This window comes from Halichoerus grypus, chromosome 8, assembly GCF_964656455.1.
Source record: "Halichoerus grypus chromosome 8, mHalGry1.hap1.1, whole genome shotgun sequence".
Lineage (NCBI taxonomy): Eukaryota > Metazoa > Chordata > Mammalia > Carnivora > Phocidae > Halichoerus > Halichoerus grypus.
The window spans coordinates 92,011,260-92,030,762 of NC_135719.1; the positions used below are offsets into that span (position 1 = coordinate 92,011,260).

At 35.9% G+C, this 19,503-nt stretch overlaps 1 protein-coding gene across 8 annotated transcripts in view; it reads right to left on the reverse strand.

Moving 5' to 3' along the window:
- The window catches only part of RALGAPA1 (Ral GTPase activating protein catalytic subunit alpha 1), a 247,809-nt gene that overhangs the window by 31,586 nt on the left and 196,720 nt on the right, over nucleotides 1-19,503 (reverse strand). For 2 of the 8 annotated variants that reach the window (XM_078053578.1, XM_078053576.1), the window contains one exon: nucleotides 15,587-15,622. The exons of the other annotated variants lie outside the window; for them this stretch is intronic. In XM_078053578.1, the coding sequence (XP_077909704.1) occupies nucleotides 15,587-15,622 (36 nt within the window). The remainder of the gene's footprint in view (nucleotides 1-15,586; nucleotides 15,623-19,503) is intronic. 8 annotated transcript variants of the gene reach the window in all.

A 19,503-nucleotide genomic window follows, 5' to 3' on the forward strand; every position in this document is an offset into this window, starting at 1 on the left:
CCAGGGTCCTGGGATCGAGTCCCACATCGGGCTCCCTGCTCGGCAGGAAGCCTGCTTCTCCCTCTCCCACTCCCCCTGCTTGTGTTCCTGCTCTCGCTGTCTCTCTCTCTGTCAAATAAATAAATAAAATCTTTAAAAAAATAAATAAATAAATAAAATTATAAAAAAGCAAAACATCCAAAAGTTGGATTTCTAAGTTATTAGAAAAATGAACTTAATACCCATTAGTCTTGAGTTTTCTTCATAGAGATTATCGTATAATCATATATTTTAATATAAAATTTGGTTATCTTAGATTAATTGATTCTGTTACTGCAAACACCTGAGTCCATTTTTGGTGCATATCTCACATGAGGTTTTCTACTACTTTCAGATAAATGAACATACTGTATGTGTGACACACTCAAGGTTTAGAAGGTTTGGAAGAGAGAACTAGGGTAAGTGCCATCAATATTTTTTGATGAGCTAGCATACAAGCAATTTCTATTTTTGAAATATGCAATCTACTTGGCTTAAAGACCACAGAGCCGGAAAAAAGTTAAATGTGTGATTTCAACAAACAAACAAAAAAGAAGTTAAGTCTAATTAATGAAAGGCTCTCTCTTCTGTTACCCTTAACCCTGGAGTTTTTGTTTTTGTTTTTAAGTAAGCTCTACGCCCGTGGGGCTTGAACTCATTACCCAGAGATCAAGAGTTACACATTACTGAATGAGCCAGCCAGGCACCCCATAACCCTGGAGTTCTTAACCTGGGCTCAAGGAGTCTGTGAATATTTGAAAATTACGTGTAAAATTTTATTTGTGTATTTTTCTGAGGAGAGAGTCTCAAATAGGAGTATGTAACCCAAAAAAGCCAAGAACCAGTGTTCTAATGGTTTTTAAAGTCCCTAACAGCAGTCTATCTAGAAAATCCTAATTACTATGAATGTCATTAAAGTATCTGAAAATACAAGGCAAATCCCTCAACTTTAACGTTTGTATTCCTAAGCAAGAAATGCCCCCTCAGATACTTCGATTGGATTAAAAGACAGTACCCAGGCTAACTCCATAGACCGAAATCTATTATTTAAGAAACATAGTATAAAAATATTTACTTTCTTTTAAGGAGACTTTTAGGCTTAAGTATATTAAATTTTTTTTTTCTTTTTGGAAACCATCATCATACTCTAAATGTATGATGGTAGGCCTAACCATCAAAATACTGTTTAAGTTTTAATTCTCATTATTTACACCACACCACACACATGTGTGGACACACACACCCGTTAAATAATATAAATTTACTACTTGGGCTCTGTGACATTTTTAAAAACCAAACAGATTACACAACTTAGAAAAGCCATGGCTCTATAATTTCATTTTTTAATCAAAATACTTTAAAAATATCCTTCCTATACAGCCATCCCCATGTGTCAGCTTCCCTAATAGGTTTATGTTAACTGAATACAAAAGAAATGTGAAATAAATTTAACCAGGAGGGATGATCCAATCTAATTTTGATACATTAATGTCATATGCTGTACATGTTACAACAGCAGCCAGATCTAATACTAAGCTCCAGGCTATACTGAGATTTCCAAATGGCAGATTGTTCTAAGTGATATCAAGTATAATTGAAGTAATAAACGATAGTAAAAGCTGAGCACACTGTCAGGAAGAATTTAAGTATTTACTTTTTAAAATTAAATGAGTTAGGTTAGGAAAGACAAGACAACTGAAATAATGCAGGTCTCAATTTACAGAAAATTCCTTTTATTTATCTGCTACATTAACCCTTGAACTCTTGCCAAAGCTATCTATAATTTCTAGTGCCCACTTATCTAAAGAAATGAGAGAAAAGGGCAACTAAAGTTTTATCTTATAACCAAAGCTTGTCTTCAAGTATCTACCACAGAGTATTAAAAGTCTGTTATAGAAGTTTAATGGAAAAAAAACAACATATTTTTACAAAGACACTGTAATGAAGATATTTGTGGCAAAGAACCAGGCATATAACAAAGTCATTCTAAACATGTTCAAGCATTCTGAGGGGAAAGCTTCAAGAACATTCTTATCATTTTTTAAAGAGTTGTTGTCCTGATTAGGCATGTTTTTGTATCTTTAGGTCTTTAAAACCTGCAACATAATAAACACAAATTGAGAAATTGCTAACCATTGCTATGTATATCTTATGAATTTTTGGAAGATTACTGAATGAATTTTGAGTATTAACAGTTAATAGAAATTTCAGAAATATGTTTGACATATTTAACACAAATGCTTTATACAATATTTTATGTTTATTCCTTATCTCTTATGGACTTACAAGAAGATTGTGTCCTGTGTATACTCTCCAGGTTTTTCTATACTCTGAGAACTCTTAAAGAGTTCCTACCTACATGTTTACCCAGATACCAATCACTTCTGAAATACAGTACAAGACTTAAGTACATGGGATGAATCTGTTAAAATGATTGGTGACCAAATGATTCTTCCAAATTCACTTCAAATGCTGTTGAAATAATTTTATTTCAGGGTATATAATATAGGCGGCAGATTATCATTATCAATTCAGGAAGATAAAAGTACTTAATGAAATTCAACATGTGTAAAATTGATGTCCTCAATACATTATAGAATATCAGCATTGGAAGAGACCCTAAAGCTCTGATTTCTTACCCAATACAGAACTCCCACTGCAATATCTTTGACAAGTAATCCTGCCTCTGTCTGAATACTTCTAGGGTTGGGAACTTTATACCTTCATTAGTCGGCCAATTCATTTTTAAAGAGCTACAATCATTAGAACATTCTTTTTTTTTTTTTTTTTTTAAAGATTTTATTTATTTATTCATGAGAGAGAGAGAGAGAGAGAGAGAGAGAGAGAGACAGAGGCAGAGGGAGAAGCAGGCTCCCCACGGAGCAGGGAGCCCGATGTGGGACTCGATCCCAGCACCCTGGGATCACGACCTGAGCCGAAGGCAGACGCTTAACCGACTGAGCCACCCAGGCGTCCCAATCATTAGAACATTCTTTATACTGAGCTAAAATTTGCTTCCTGAAGCTAGTTCTTCTAAAATGAGCCTTACCAAATAAATCCAGTCTATATTCTATATATTATCTTTTCAGATATTTGAAGATTGGCCTAACATATATCTCAACTTTTCTTTTCCATGTTAAATGTGTCCTTAGAGTTCCTCCTCTTATAGCTTACAAATCTATTCATTATCTTGGATTATTACCTCAGTTTACTGATGTTTCTATTAAATTGTGATGTCTGGAATTGAACACATTATTAATATATGCTCTAATACAATCAGCTCATAGTGGGACCACTTCCTTTGTTCTATTAACTAAACTATTTTCTGCATTTTTACAAAATTGGCTCAAATGGAAGTTGTAGTCAATTCAAACCCTTAAGTCTTGTTCTTACAAAGTTCTAAGCAGGTAAAACTGCTAGATCTAAAGGGAGAATTTCATATTTATTCTTATCAAATTTTACCTTGCCAGGTTCAGATTATCCTTAAGCCTATCAAAGTCTTTTTTTAGCCTGATTCTGCTTTTCAATGTGTTGGCTCTTACCCAGATTTGGGTTATCCTTAAATTCAATTTCTTGTGTCTTCATTTAGATTTTAGATAAAAATGTCAAGTGGGACAAGTCTGGGTAACAGCCTTATAGCAAGTCATCATAAATGTTCCTCTGGGTTAAAATAATATCCAACATTTATTAAATTCTTACTATTCTAAGTGCTTTGGCATAATTTAGTTTTAACAACATGCTACAAAGTATAATTATTATTACCCCTATTTTTACAGGTGAGGAATTGAAACTTAAAAAGATAAATTAACATGCCTAATGTCACATGACTAGTAAGTGGCAGAGTCAGAACTGAAACCAAGGCAGTCTAATTCCAGAAACCATACTTTAACCACCTCCCTATATGCCTTTCATTAAATAATTTATGTCTCTAGATGTGATTATACAACCAGTCATGAATATACTTACTGAACTATTATTAAGACCACATTTCTTCAACTTGTTCACAACAAACAACTTAGTTAAATGCTTTATACTGTCAATGGCCTTCCCTGATCTAGTAATCCTATTAAAACAAATTAAGTTACTTTGATGTGATCTGTTATGGTGAACTCATGGTGGCTCCTAGTGATCACTACTTCATTACCTAAGTGCTCACAAACCATCTGTTTAATAATCCTGTTTTGTCAGGCATGGACATGGGAGCTCATGAATGTTAATTTTTGTAGTTAGTGGACTGTTCCATGTCCTTTTATGAAAATCAGATGTTTGCCTATCTTAAGACAACAAAATGTTTTCATTTTCCATGATTATCAGAGATTACATTCAATTCTAGATTTCCTCAATGCCATGAAATTTCATCTGGAGCTGGAGACTAGATTTCATGTAAAGTAACTATATCATCTTTCACAAAATCAGCTTACCCTCTGACTTGCCCATTTCTATTAAAAGTCCCTAACAATTATTATAATCACTCAGGGTCGAAATCTGAAAGTCTCCAATTTCTGTTTTCCTTACTGTATGTCTAACAAGCTCTTCATTTTTTTTTTTAAACATTAGATTCCTTTTTTGTACTTTCCTTCCTATTTCATCTACTGTTGTCCTAGGTCATATGTAAGTCATCCTACATACCTGAACTAGTTCATGAGTTCTTAGAGTCTTTTTTTTTTTTTTTTTTTTTTTTAATATTTTATTTATTTATCTGACAGAGAGAGACACAGCAAGAGAGGGAACACAAGCAGGGGGGTGGGAGAGGGAGAAGCAGGGTTCCTGCCGAGCAGGGAGCCTGATGCGGGGCTCGATCCCAGGACCCTGGGACCATGACCTGAGCTGAAGGCAGCCGCTTAACTGACTGAGCCACCCAGGTGCCCCATAGTTCATGAGTTCTTAAAAAGCTTCTCCCCTGCCATCCACTTTTCTTCATACATTAGCAAATACTGAGAGCTGACTAAATGCATTGTGCTGGCTAGCACAGATACAATGGTGAAAAAACAAAAAACAAAACAGACATAGTCTCTGTTTTCACAAAACTTCAAGTCCAGTGAAGGAGATAGAGTAAAAGAATAATTGAATAATTAGTGATATAGATAATCCTCTAACTATACTTCTCTGAATGCAAATAACAAAGAAAACTGATCTATAATGGTACCTGAAGAACACACAGAAGTTAATTAGGTTAGGCAGTTTGGGAGATAGTTGTATACATGTAGAAATTTAAACTGATTAATACTGCCTCAAGCCCTCATTCTTTCCCCAATCTTCCAGACACCCACACAAAGCAAAATAGACACCATCAAATACTCCTCAATCATGTTAAAAACCATACTTTCATACATTTTAGGATCATATATATTTTCATATGTTTACTTGCTGTCTGCATCATTCATTTTTAGTAATTAAGAAAAGCTTCTTGAAACAACAGGCATGGTGTCTAGTATACAATTACCTTAGCAGAGTGGGCACTCAATACATACTGCTGAGTATTAAAAAGACAGTCCTGAAAATGCTTTATTGAAATGTGTGACTTCTGTGTTGAAGATGTGTTTGAAAAGACCACAGCTTGAAAACTGGTTTTTGAAATGTCTCAATAACCAACTGAAAAAAAGGAAAATCCCTATTGGATTTGACTTCTAGTATAACCAGAACCTTGGTGTAAAATTTTCCTTTGAAACATTTTCCATCACGGGGCACCTGGGTGGTTCAGTCGTTAAGCGTCTGCCTTCGGTTCAGGTCATGATCCCAGGGTCCTGGGTTCGAGCCCCGCATCAGGCTCCCTGCTCCGTGGGAAGCCTGCTTCTCCCTCTCCCACTCCCCCTGCTTGTGTTCCCTCTCTTGCTGTGTCTTTCTCTGTCAAATAAATAAATAAAATCTTTAAAAATAAATAAATAAAAAATAAAATATTTTCCATCACAGAAACTCAAGAAAACAAAGCTATTATATTTGGAAATTGCCGGAATCTGAAGTTTCAGAGAAGGAGAAGCAACAGTTGTTAGACATGTTGGGTGACTTCTTTTTTGGTTACATTTGGACAAACACAACCTTCATAGTTCTCGGAAGGACACCAGAGGGTGTTCGAGTCTATATGCCTGTTGTGTTGAAGAAATGGAGAAACACAGATGGGAACGAAAAAGGATGACAGGAGAAAGAGGAGAGACTTGAGAAAGGGCTCAGAGAAAGAAGAACTGGAACAAGGCATGATCAGGTTAAGTCTAGTTATAGTATCACAATACTTATCTAGGTAAATTTTTTGTCATTACATAGCGCACAGCGTAAAAAACAGAATTATTTGCAATTACGGCATTTATTTAAAGATTCCACTTTGATGGTGACAGGAGGCGTAAGTGCTATAAAGAGAATAAAACAGGGTAATGCGATAGTGTTACTGGGTGAAGGGGACTTCTTTAGCTAGGATAGTTTGGAAAGGTCTCTCTGAGAAACTGTCATGTGAATCTGAGAATAGAACAATAAGAATAAGAAAGCCTGGTGATGTGGAGAAAGAGCATTTCAAATGGAAAGAACAGTAAGTGCATACCCTCTGAGATGGGAATGAGCCTGACACGTTGGCAGGTTCATGAGGCCAGATTGCGCTAAATGAAAAGGAAAGTGACAGGAGATGTGATCAGAGAGGTAGGCAGGCAGGTGGCCAGATCATGGGAAATTGAAGGCCATAGTGAAGAATTAGAACTTTATTCTACATGCAGTAAGAAGCCACTGCTATCACATCCAAATTATACCATTCGCAGTGGTGAGATAAATTTACTCTGAACCCTTTATATTTCCTGGTTTCTCTATCCTCTATTCTTTTTTTTTTTTTTTTTAAAGATTTTATTTATTTATTTGAGACAGAGAGAATGAGAGAGAGAGCACATGAGAGGGGGGAGGGTCAGAGGGAGAAGCAGGCTCCCCACTGAGCAGGGAGCCCGATGCGGGACTCGATCCAGGGACTCCAGGATCATGACCTGAGCCGAAGGCAGTCGCTTAACCAACTGAGCCACCCAGGCGCCCTCTCTATCCTCTATTCTTGTCATAAAAAGTATATTTACAGAAATTGGGGTTAAGGGTAGAGTCTAGGATAGTAAAATAGAATTATGTTATGTAAGACTGTTATTTTGGGATTAAAACCATGAGTATAATTCCATACCATTGACTAACTATTATACTAACTATACTTTAACTAAAATAATGAAAATTTTATTATTATTTCTTACATTTCTTTTTGAACTCATTTTCCAGACTATATTTAGCATAAAAGTTCTTTGGAAAGTAAAGTACATTTCAATTTTATTTCTAGACAAAACAAAGAAAAATAGATTTAAAATTACAATCAGGCCATCAGGTCAATAAAGCTGATTTATTTGGGAAACTATCGTGACCAAATTCCAAAACAGAAAATGAGGTGTTGTCCATTACACTAACAGTATTTCAGAGGAAACTGAGTTAAGCACATCTTTCCCCTCTTTTGGGGGGTGCAGGAAATGACAGACTGGAGACTCCAACTAAGTAAATTACAATGATCTCAACTTGATCTTCGTAAAACTTCTAACAGGGTGATTCAGTTACTTATGAAGCAGAATATCACCAAGTGGCCAGAATAAGGAGACCAAGGAAATGAGACAAGCTCCTGTGAACACTTTATACCAATGCTTACAGTACTTTTGATATTTAAGAGTAAACAGAATAAATTCAAATTCAGTTAAGTGATTTTTTCCATCAGTCTTCCTCAAAGATAATTTATAGAACAGATAGCTTTGTCTAGGGTTACATGAGCATTTTTGATATGATAAGATATTTCCAAGAGAGTACTTTGTTCAACTGAATATTTGATTAATCTGTTCAAAAAGTATAGTCTATGTTGTAAAAATTCTGCTGCTACTGTCTTGAGCCTTGAAAATAGAGTACTGCTTCTATTCAGAAGAAATAAAACACTACACTTAAACAGGTTCAAGGATATTTACCTCTCATTCTGAGAAAATAAAATGCTTAAAAATGTCTACAAAATAATCATATGATATTTTAAATAGAAATTGAGAACTAAAATTAGTTTCTATAAAATAGATATAAATGATTTTCTCCTTTCAAGTTTAAAACAAAGAACCAGAGTCATAAATAATTCTAGCTTGCCAGAGGCACGGCTATTTCTTTATACTGACTGTCGACTACCTAATTTAATTAGAGGTATTAAACTCCATGCTGAGGTCAACGAGCCTTACTTCCTCCAATATTACACTTCAACCAGTCCTCATTAATGTGTCTACTGAATGGATTAACACACCTAAAGATATATCTACAGAGGAAAGGGGGACAACCTAATGATATCCAATTGTTCATTTGTAATAGGACACATGTTCTAGGCCTCAACTTATTACCACTAATGTGGAATCTATTAAATTCAGGAGGAAAAAATACCAATACAGAAAGTGATTTTTTATTAAGGAGAACTGGTATAAGACAACTGGTTTCCATGATTAAGTTTAAATATTTAACCTTTTATTAAAAAGAAACTGATACTATAATAGAGCTAAAATATAAGCCTGTTAGAAAAATCTTACATACTAGGATTCTGAAAAGGAGATTAAGGGGAAAGATTCATACTGAATTGGGAAGAAGAAAACTCAGTATATAGAGAAAAATAAATGTTAAGGTGTTTTTTTATTTCTATAAAAAAGGAGGTTTAGAATAGTTATAGTGAATTATGAGACCAGGTATAATTTTCCTTTCTACTGAATTAAGTGAAATGTTGCCTCAATTTAGTCATAACCTGATACAGTTTTTATTTAAACTGATTTAAATTACCTGAGAAGATAAGAGAACTATACCCTTCCAAAATGATGTTGCTTTATTACATATTGTTTGTAATTTTGATGATATGGTAGATGCTATACATGTGAAAGCAGTGACACTGCAACATTTTCTCACTAAAACAAACACTTTAAATTGCTTTAAGTAAAAAAGCCTATCTAATTAGGGTAATTTTCTTCAATAAAGCAGGCATTAAAAAGAAAACCCACAGGTATAATTATTATAACAACTGAAATAATATACATGCTTGCATTATAAAATTGTAAAAAATTACAAACATATGCTTACATTTTAAAAAGTCCCAATACTTCTGGCATCTCAATAATTAAACAACTGAATATTATGCCATGTAACTGCCTGTGTCCTTTCTCCTTACTAAATAATTGGAAAAAATACTAGTGCTTTTCCAGTTGGTAAATCACCAAATAATCTTAAATTTAGAATGAGATAGCTTAAAAAAAAAGTCAAAACTTTTCCTAGGGTGTGATGTCACCAAAATGGTGGCCCAGGAAAGGTCCAAGCTCTTGTTCCTCCATTAAAACACTGAAAAAAACATGATCTTATATACAGAAACCTCTGATTCCACAAAAACACTTAGAGCTAATACACGGATTCAGCAGAGTTGCATGATACAAAATCAACACTTGAAAATCAGTTGCATTTCTATATACTAACAATGAACAAATCAAAAAGGAGACAAAAATAATTCCATTTATAATTGCATTAAAAAGAATAAAACACTTAATGGAGAAGTTTAACTGAGGAGGAAAAAGACTTGTGTACTGAAAACTACAAAACACTGCTGAAAGAATTTTAAAGACTACAGGAGTGAATGGAAAGATATCCCATGTTCATGGAATGGAAAAACTTAATATTGTTAAGATGATGATATTACCCAAAGTGATCCAAAAATTCAATGCAATCTCTATCAAAATCCCAACAAGGTTCTTTGCATAGAAATAGAAAAAGCCATCCTAAAATTCATCTGAAATCTCAAGAGAACTTGAATAGTAAAAATGATACTGGGAAAAAAAAAAAAAAACAGAACAAAGTTGTAGGACTCACATTACTTAATTTCAAAACTTACTACAAAGCTACAGTAATTAAAGCATTTAATTAAAGCAAAAACCCCCTTAGACATTTAGACCAAAGAAAAATAATACAGAGCCCAGAAAAACACTCTTGCATAGAAAGCCAACTAATTTTTGACAAGAGTGCCAAGATCATTCAATGAGAAAAAGTGGTCTTTTTAACAAATAGTGATTGGAAAACTAGATAATCACATGCAAAAGAATGAAGTTAGACCTTTATCTCACAATATATATAAAAATTAACTGAAAATGGATTCAAAAATTAAATGTAAAATTTAAAAATGTAAAAATCTTAGAGGAAAACATACAGGAAAATCTTTATAACATTAGAATTGGCAGTGATTTATTGAACTGACACCAAAAGCAGAGGCAACAAAATAAAAAAAACTGATAAACTGGACTCCATGAAAATTAAAACTTCTGTGCATCAAAAGACACTACTAAGAGTGAAGACAAGCCACAAAATGGGAGAAAATATTTGCAAGTCATATATCAGATAAGGGATTAACATCTAGAAGAACTTTTATAATTCAACAATCAAGATGCAAACAACTTAATTAAAAAATAAGTTAAAGACTGAATAGACATTTCTCCAAAGAAGGTATACAAATGCCAATAAGCAATGGAAAGATGCACATCACTAGTCATTAGGGAAATGCAAATCAAAACCACAATAAAATACCACTATGCATCTATTAGGATAGCTACATTTGTTTTTAATGGAAAATAACAAGTGTTGGTGAGGGTATACAAAAATTGGAACTCTTGTGTATTGCTAGTAGAAATGTAAAAATGGCACAGTCATTGGGGAAAATAGTTTGACAGTTCCTCAGAAAGCTAAACACACAATCTCCATATTACCTAGGAATTTCACTCATAGGTATTTATCTAAAAGAACTGAAAACAGGGATTCAAACAAATACTTACACAACAATGTTCATCGCAGCATTATTTGCAATAGCCAGAAAGTAGAAACAACACAGTGTCTACCAGATGAATAAACAAAATATGGTATATACATATAATGGGATATTATTCAACCACAGAAAGGAGTGAAATTTTGACACCTGATACAACATGGATGAACCCTGAAAAGATTATGTTAAGTGAAATAAGACAGACACAAAAGGACAAATACTGTTGATTCCACTTATATGACGTACCTAGTACTGGCAAATTCACGGAGACAGGAAGTATATTAGAGGTTACCAATGGCTGGTGGCGGAGAATGGAGAGTTATTATTAATGGGTAGAGTCTGTGTTTGGGAAATAAAGTTCTGGGATTTCCAGTTTCCAGTCTGGAACCTAAGAAGCTTAGAAGTTGCCACTCTGTCCTAATAAGTAAAAAGCTAAACAAATTGAAAAATCAAATACTCTTCTTGGGTCAGAGATATGAGGTCACAGGCTAAACCGCTGCCCCCCAAATTGGACAGGCAGGCAAAAATGGAGGATGACAATGAAGCAGAAACCTCTGTAGGAACTTGTAGCAAGGTAGGAAAATGTAAATTGTAATTGTAAATTCCTGGAGATGCAGTGTGGACAGGTCTGAGATGCTGAGGAGTTAGAAATGGCAGGGATGATAGAATTACAACTATGATTAACATGCTAAGGGTTCTAATGGAAAGAGTAGACAACATGCAAGTACACATGGATAACGTAAGCAGAAGATGGAAATTCTCACAAAGAATCAAAAAGAAATGCTAGAGATACAAAACAACATAACTGAAATGAAGAATGCCTTTTATGATCTCACTAGTAAACCAGACATGGCTAAGGAAAGAATCTCTGAGCCTGATGATATAACATCATAAACTTCTAAAACTTGAGATGCAATGAGAAAAAAGACTGGAAGAAAACAAAACAGAATATCCTAGAACTATGGGACAACCACAAAAACTAACATACATAAAAGGAGAAGAAAGAGAGACAGGAACAGAAGCAATATTTGAAGCAATACTGCTTCAGAATTGCCCCCAATTAATGTCAGATACCAAACCACAGATCCAAGAAGCTCAGAGAACACTAAGCAGGACATATGCCCAAAACACCACATTTAGGCAGGGGCGCCTGGGTGGCTCAGTCGTTAAGCGTCTGCCTTCGGCTCAGGTCATGATCCCAGGGTCCTGGGATCGAGCCCCGCATCGGGCTCCCTCCTCCGCGGGAAGCCTGCTTCTCCCTCTCCCACTCCCCCTGCTTGTGTTCCTGCTTTCACTATCTCTCTCTCTGTCAAATAAATAAATAAAATCTTAAAAAAAACAAAACAAAACCAAAAAAACACCACATTTAGGCAAATCATCAAACTTCATAAAATCACAGATAAAGAAAAAATCTTGAGAGAACCCAGAGGAAAAACTACATTTTATTTATAGAGAACCAAAGAAAAGAACAACATTTGACTTCTCCCCTGAAACCATGCAAGCAAGAAGAGAGCGGAATGAAATATTTAAAGTGTTGGGAGGAAAAACTACCAACACTTAGAATTCTGTATTCTGTAAAATTATCCTTCAAAAGTAAAGGATAATAAAGACTTTCTCAAACAAAAATTGAGGGAATTAGTTGCCAGTAAACCTACCTTACAAGAAATTTAAAAGAAGTTCTTCAGAGAAAAGGAAAATGATACAGGTTAGAAATTCAGATCTACATAAAGAAAATAAAAGCACCAAATAATCAAAACTGAAGGGGAAAAAATTTTTATTTTTCTTACTCTTAATTGATCACACAGGTCACAGTTTGTTCAAAGTAATAGCAGCAATAATGCATGTGATTACGTATGGTTAGGTATATATATATATGCTTATCTGTAAGTAAAATGAATGATAGCAATGATACAGGGATAGGAGGGAAAGATTAAATATACTGTGTTATTTATAAGGTACTTGCAGTATCCATGAAGCAGCCTAGTATTATTTGAAAGTGGACTTGGATTAGCTCTAAATGTGTAGTACAAACTCCAGGGCTGTGACTAAAAAAAGTTAAAAAAGAAAAGTACTGTAATTGATATGCTAAGAAAGGAGAAAAAATGGAATCATATAAAATGCTCAATTATAACCACAGAAGGCAGAACAAGTGTGGAATTCAGAAATAGGAACAAAGAACAGGGTAATAAATAGAAAAAAGTAACATATGTGGTAAATATTAATCCAGCTATATCAATGATTACTTTAAATGTCAATGGTCTAACTACACATTAAAGACAAAGATTGTCAGAGTGGATCAAAAAAATAAGACCCACCTATATGTTGCTACAAGAAACCCACTTAAAATATTAAGACACATATAAATTAAAAGTAAAGGGATGGAGAAAGATATACCATGATAACAACAATAAAAAGAAAAGTGGGAGTACCTATATTAATTTCAGACAGAGGAGACTTCAGGGCAAGGAAAGTTAAAGAGAGGCATTACCTAATGATATAGAGGTTGGTACTCCAAGAAGACATAACCAATCCCTAATGTGTATGCACCTAACAACAGAGTGTCAAAATTTGTGAAGCAAAAACTGATAGAACTGCAAGTAGAAGGATCCACTATTATAGCGGGAAACTTTAATACTCCTCTCTCAGAAATGGAGAGATCCAGCAGGCAGAAAATTGGTAAGGATATAGTTGAACTCAACAGCTCCATCAATCAACTGGATATAATTGACATTTATAGACTACTTCCTCCAACAATAGCAGATCACACATTCTTCCCAGATTCACATGGAACATTCACTAGAGACTACATTTGGGCCATAAAGCACATCTTACAAAATTTAAAAGAATAGAGATCACACAATGTCTGTTTTCAGACCACAATGGAATTAAACTAGAAATCAACAACATAAAGATAGCTGGAAAACCCCAAAATACTTGGAGATTAAACAATATACTTCTAAATAACACATGGATCAAAGAATTCTCAAGAGAAAATAAAAAAGATTTTGAACTGGGGCACCTGGGTGGCTCAGTAGTTAAGCATCTGCCTTCGGCTCAGGTCCTGGTCCCAGGGTCCTGGGATCGAGCCCCCCATCCAGCTCCCTGCTTGGCGGGAAACCTGCTTCTCCCTCTCCCACTCCTCCTGCTTATGATCCCTCTCTTGCTGTGACTCTCTCTGTCAAATAAATAAAATCTTAAAGAAAAACTATTTTGAACTAAATGAAAATGTTCTGGAAATAGATACCTGTGATAGTTGTACATTATAAATGTTTATGCCAATGCACATTTAAAAATAGTTAAGATAGGACTTCTGAGAAGATGGTAGAGTCACAGTATCCTTACCTCATCCCACAGACACACTGAGATAACAGCCACATCAGTGAAACTAACACTGAAAATGACTCATGACTTGAAGACTGGCAGAACAGACTTTCCACAGTTAATAGTGCAGAAGAAACCACATCAAAAAGGGTAGAAGGAGCGGAAATATGGCTGGAAACTCCCCCTTCCAGCATTCTCCCCACTCTACATGAGACTAATCATAAACGAGAGGGACACTATATAAGCATGAAGAAGAGCAAGAGGATCAGACCCCACCCCAGGCACAGGGAACCCCATAACACTTTGACTTTTAAAGCCAACGGGCCTTAACTTTGAGAGTTTTTACAATCAACAGGGTTTAACTCTGGGTACTTTAAAACTGAGTTCCCACCCTTAAAAAGCCAGTGTAACAAATAACCCAGGAGAGACACAGCATGGAAGCAGCAGTTTGAAAAGAAACTGGGGTATGAGAAGTGGATTTACTTGCTAATCTCAAAACGTGCATTGGAGGGGCAGGAATCTTTAGGAGAATTCTCCAAGAACAAAAGTGCTGCCTGGCAGACCATTCCTCTCCTGCTTCCCTCGCAGCCTAGAAAGCCAGATATCTGTGGGAAGCAGAGTGAACATTCTCCATCTATCTTGTTAGCATCATGATCCCTACCCCATCCAACCTCCCCTACTCCACATATATCTCTCCAAAGCAGTTCCTGTCCTAAAAACCCTGCAGAAACCTGCACCACTCCAGAGTGACTTGTGCCCTGGGGACAGGAGAAGATAACCACACACACCAGTGTGCTTACAATTCCAGCAGCTGAGTCTTATAGCTGGCACTGCAAAGAGAGTGCCCTGCTGATAAGTGTCCCTGCAGCTCCAATGGGGGCAGGGATCTGGTCTAACTGCTGGCCCCACTCACCAATGAAAACTTGTAGGGGCAGAAGAAGAAGAGAGCCCTGCAGTGCTTGGGCTGAGGGCAGTTATCTGGTCTGACTGCTGACACCACCCAACTCTAAGCCTGTGGTGGCCCCAGAGAGGCCCCTTAACAGCACAGGGACCAAACCCCTGCCCAGTGTGCTCACAATAGGCAAAGTGGGCCACTGTAGTTGACTGGACTGAATGCAAATGCAGCTCAGCCACAACAGTAGGGAACACACAGCCCACAGAGAAGATAATGCTGAAATGCCTGGTTCTAGTAAACAGGGGGCATTGTGCTACAGGGCACCACATGACCTCTTCTTCATAAAGCCACAACTTTCAAGAGCAGGAGACATAGCTGACTCTCCTAATACACAGAAACAAACACAGGGAGTCAGACAAAATGAGGAGACAAAGGAATTAGGTCCCAAATGAAAGAACAGGACAAAGCCACAGCAGAAGAGCTTCATTAAACAGAGATAAGCAATAGGCTGATAATGAATTCAAAGTAATGGTCATGAAGATACTCACTGGATTTGAGAAAAGAGTGGAGGATCTCAGTGAGACCTTCAAGAAGGAGAAAGAAAATATAAAAAAGAACCAGTCAGAGATGAAGAACTCAATAACTGACATAAAAAATACACTAGAGGGAATCAATAGCAGATTAGAGGAGGCAGAAGAATGGATCAGCAATCTGGAAGGCAGGGTAATAAAAAGCAACCAAGCTGAATAGCAAAAATTAAAAAGAATAAGAAAAAATGAGACTAGGTGAAGGGAACTCAGCGACATCATCAAGCATAGTAACATTTGCATTACAGAGATCCCAGAGGGAGGAGAGCAAGAAGTCGACAAGAAAGTTATGTGAAGAAACAAGAGATGAACACGTCCCTAATCTGGGGAAGGTAACAGAAATCCAGATCCAGGAAGCACAGAGACCCCCGACAAAATTAACCCAAGGAAGTTCACACCAAGACATAATCATTAAAATGGCAAAACATAGTGAGAAAGAGGGAATTGTAAAAGCAGCAAGAGAAAATGGTTACATACATGGAAAACCCCATAAGGCTGTCAATTGATTTTTCAGCAGAAACTCTGTAGGCCAGAAGGGAGTGGAATGATATTATTCAAAGTACTGAAAGGAAAAAACCTGCAACCAAGAAGGCTCTACCCAGCAAGATTATCATTCAGCATAGAAAGAGAGGTAAAGAGTTTCCCAGACAAACGAAATCATCACGACTGAACCAGTCTTAAAAGAAACATTAAAGGGAATTCTTTGAGTGGAAAGAAAAGGCCAAAACAGTTGTAAGAAAATTACAAAAGGAAAAAATTTCACTGGTAAATACAAACATATAATAAAAGTAGATTAATCACTTATAAAACCAGTATGAAAGTTAAAACACAAAAGCAGTAAAATCAATTATATCTATAAAAATCAGTCAGAGGATTCACAAAATAAAAGGATGTAAAGTATAACATCATATACATAAAATGTGGGATGAGGAGCGATTCAAATTTAAGTGACCATCAACCTAATATAGACTGCTATACACATAAAATATTATATATGAACCTAATGATAACCACAAATCAAAAACCTGTAATAGTTACACAAAAAATAAAGAGAAAAAAATCCAAGCATACAAGTAAGGACGCCATCAAACCACGAGGTAAGAGAGCAAGAGAAGAACGAACAGGGAAGAGCTACAAAAAGAACTGCAAAACCAGTAACAAAAATGGCAATAAGCACATACCTATCAATAATGAATTTAAATGTAAATGGACTAAATGCTTCAATCAAAATACATAGGATGACTGAATGGATAAAAAAGCAACATTTATAACTTGCCTACAAGAGATTCACTTCAGACCAAAGGACACATGCAGATCGAAAGTGAAGGGATGGAAAAATGTTTACCATGCAAATGGAAGCAAAAAGAAAGCTGGGGTTGCAACACCTATAACAAACAAAATAGACTTTAAAACAAAGACTACCAAGAGACAAAGAAGGACAATAAATAATCATAAAGGGAACAATCCAACAAGAAGTTATAACAATTGAAAATATCTATGTGCTCAAAATGGGAGCTCCCAAATACATAAAGCACCTATTAACAGACATAAAGGAAGAAACTGACAGTAATACAGTAACAGCAGGGGACTTTAACACCCCACGTACATCAGTGGATAGACTATCCATACAGAAAATCAACAAGGAAAAAGTGGTTTTGAATGACACATTAGATCAGATGGACCTAACAGATATATTCAGATGTTCCATCTAAAACACAGTGGAATACAGGGACACCTGGGCGGCTCAGTCGGTTGAATGTCTGACTCTTGATTTCAGTTTGGGTCATTATCTTGGGATGGTGGGGTCAAGCCCTGTGTTGGGCTCTGCACAGAACATGGAACCTGCTTGGGATTCTCTCTCTCCTTCTTCCTCTGCCCCTCTTTTCCCCTTGTGCATGTGTGCATGTGCATGTTCTCTCTTGCAAAACAAAAAACAAAAACAAAAACAAACCAAAAACAGTGGAATACGTATTCTTTTCAAGTGCACATGGAATACTCTCCAGAATAAATCACATTAGGCCAAAAAACAGAGACTAAAATACATGCTACTAAACTAAATGGGTCAACCAAGAAATCAAAGAGGAAATAAAAAATACACGGTGACAAATGAAAATAAAAATACAATGGTCCACAATCTTTGGGATGCTGTAAAAGCTGTTTTTTTTTTTTAGGTTTTTATTTATTTATTTATTGAGAGAGAGAGAGCAAGAAAGAGAGAAAGAGAGCACAGAGGGAGAATGAGGAGAAGCAGACTCCTCGCTGAACAGAGAGCCCGATGAGGGGCTCGATCCCAGGACCCGGGGATCCTGACCTGAGCTGAAGGCAGACACTTAAACAACTGAGCCACCCAGGCACCCCTGTAAAAGCTGTTCTAAGAGGGAAATTTATAGCAATACAGGCCTACCTCAGAAAATAAGAAAAATCTCAAATAAGCTACGTAACCTTACACCTAAAGGAGCCAGAAAAAGAAGAACCAACAAGCCCAAAGCGAGCAGAAGAAATAATAAAGATTAGAGCAGAAATAAATGAAATAGAAACTAAAAAACAATAGAAGAGATGAATAAAACCAGGAGATGGTTGTTTGAAAAGATCAACCAAATTGATAAACCTTTAGCCAGACTCTTCAAAGAAAGAGAACACAAATAAATGCCATCAGAAGTGAAAGAGGAAAAATAACCAACACCACAGATATACAAAGGATTATAAGAGAATATTATGAAAAATTATATGCCCACAAATCAGACAACCTAGAAGAAATGAATAAATTTGCAGAAACATATAAACTTCCAAAATGGAATGAGGAAAAAAATGGAAAATTTGAACAGACCAATTACTAGCAATGAAACGGAATCAGTAATCAAAAAACTCCCAACAAACAAAAGTCCCAAGGGGCGCCTGGGTGGCTCAGTTGGTTAAGCATCTGCCTTCAGCTCAGGTCATGATCCCAGCGTGGAGTCTGCTTCTCCCTCTCCCTCTGCCCCTCCCCTGTTCGTGTGCTCTCTCTCTCTAATAAATAAATAAAATCTTAAACAACAACAACAAAAGTCCAGAACCAGACGGCTTCACAGGTGAATTCTACCAAATATATAAAGAAGAGTTACGACCCATTTTTCTCAAACTACTCCAAAACATAGAAGAGGAAGGAAAGCTTCCAAATTCATTCTACAAGGCTAGCATTACCCTGATACCAAAACCAGAGAAATAAACTACAAAAAAAAAAAAAAAAAAAAAGAGAGAGAGAGAGAGAGAGAAAGAAAACTACAGGCCAGTATCCGACGAAACCAGATGCAAAAATCCACAACAAAATATTAGCAAACCAAATCCAACAATACATTAAAAAAAATCATTCGCCGCAATCAAGTAGGATTTATCCTTGGGATGCAAGGGTGGTTCGATATCCACAAATCACTCAACATAACTGCATTAACAAGAAAAAAGAATAAAAACCACATGATCATTTCAAGAGATGGAGAAAAAGCATTTGACAAAATACAACATCCATTTATGATAAAACCTCTCAAAAAAGTAGGTTTAAAGGGAACATACCTCAACATAATAAAGGCTGTATATAAAAAACCCACAGCTAACATCATATGCAATGGTGAAAAACTGAGAGCTTTTCCTCTAAGATCAGAAACATGACAAAGATGTCCACTCTCATCACTTCTATTCAACATAGTATTAGCCACAGCAATCAGACAATACAAGGCATCCAAATTCATAAGGAAGAAGTAAGCTTGTCACTATTTGCAGTTGACCTTACAGTATACACAGAAAACCCTAAAGACTCCACAAAAAAACTACTAGCACTGATAAATGAATTCAGTAAAGTTGCAAGATACAAAGTCAATATAAAATGAAATAGGCTGAATTTCTCT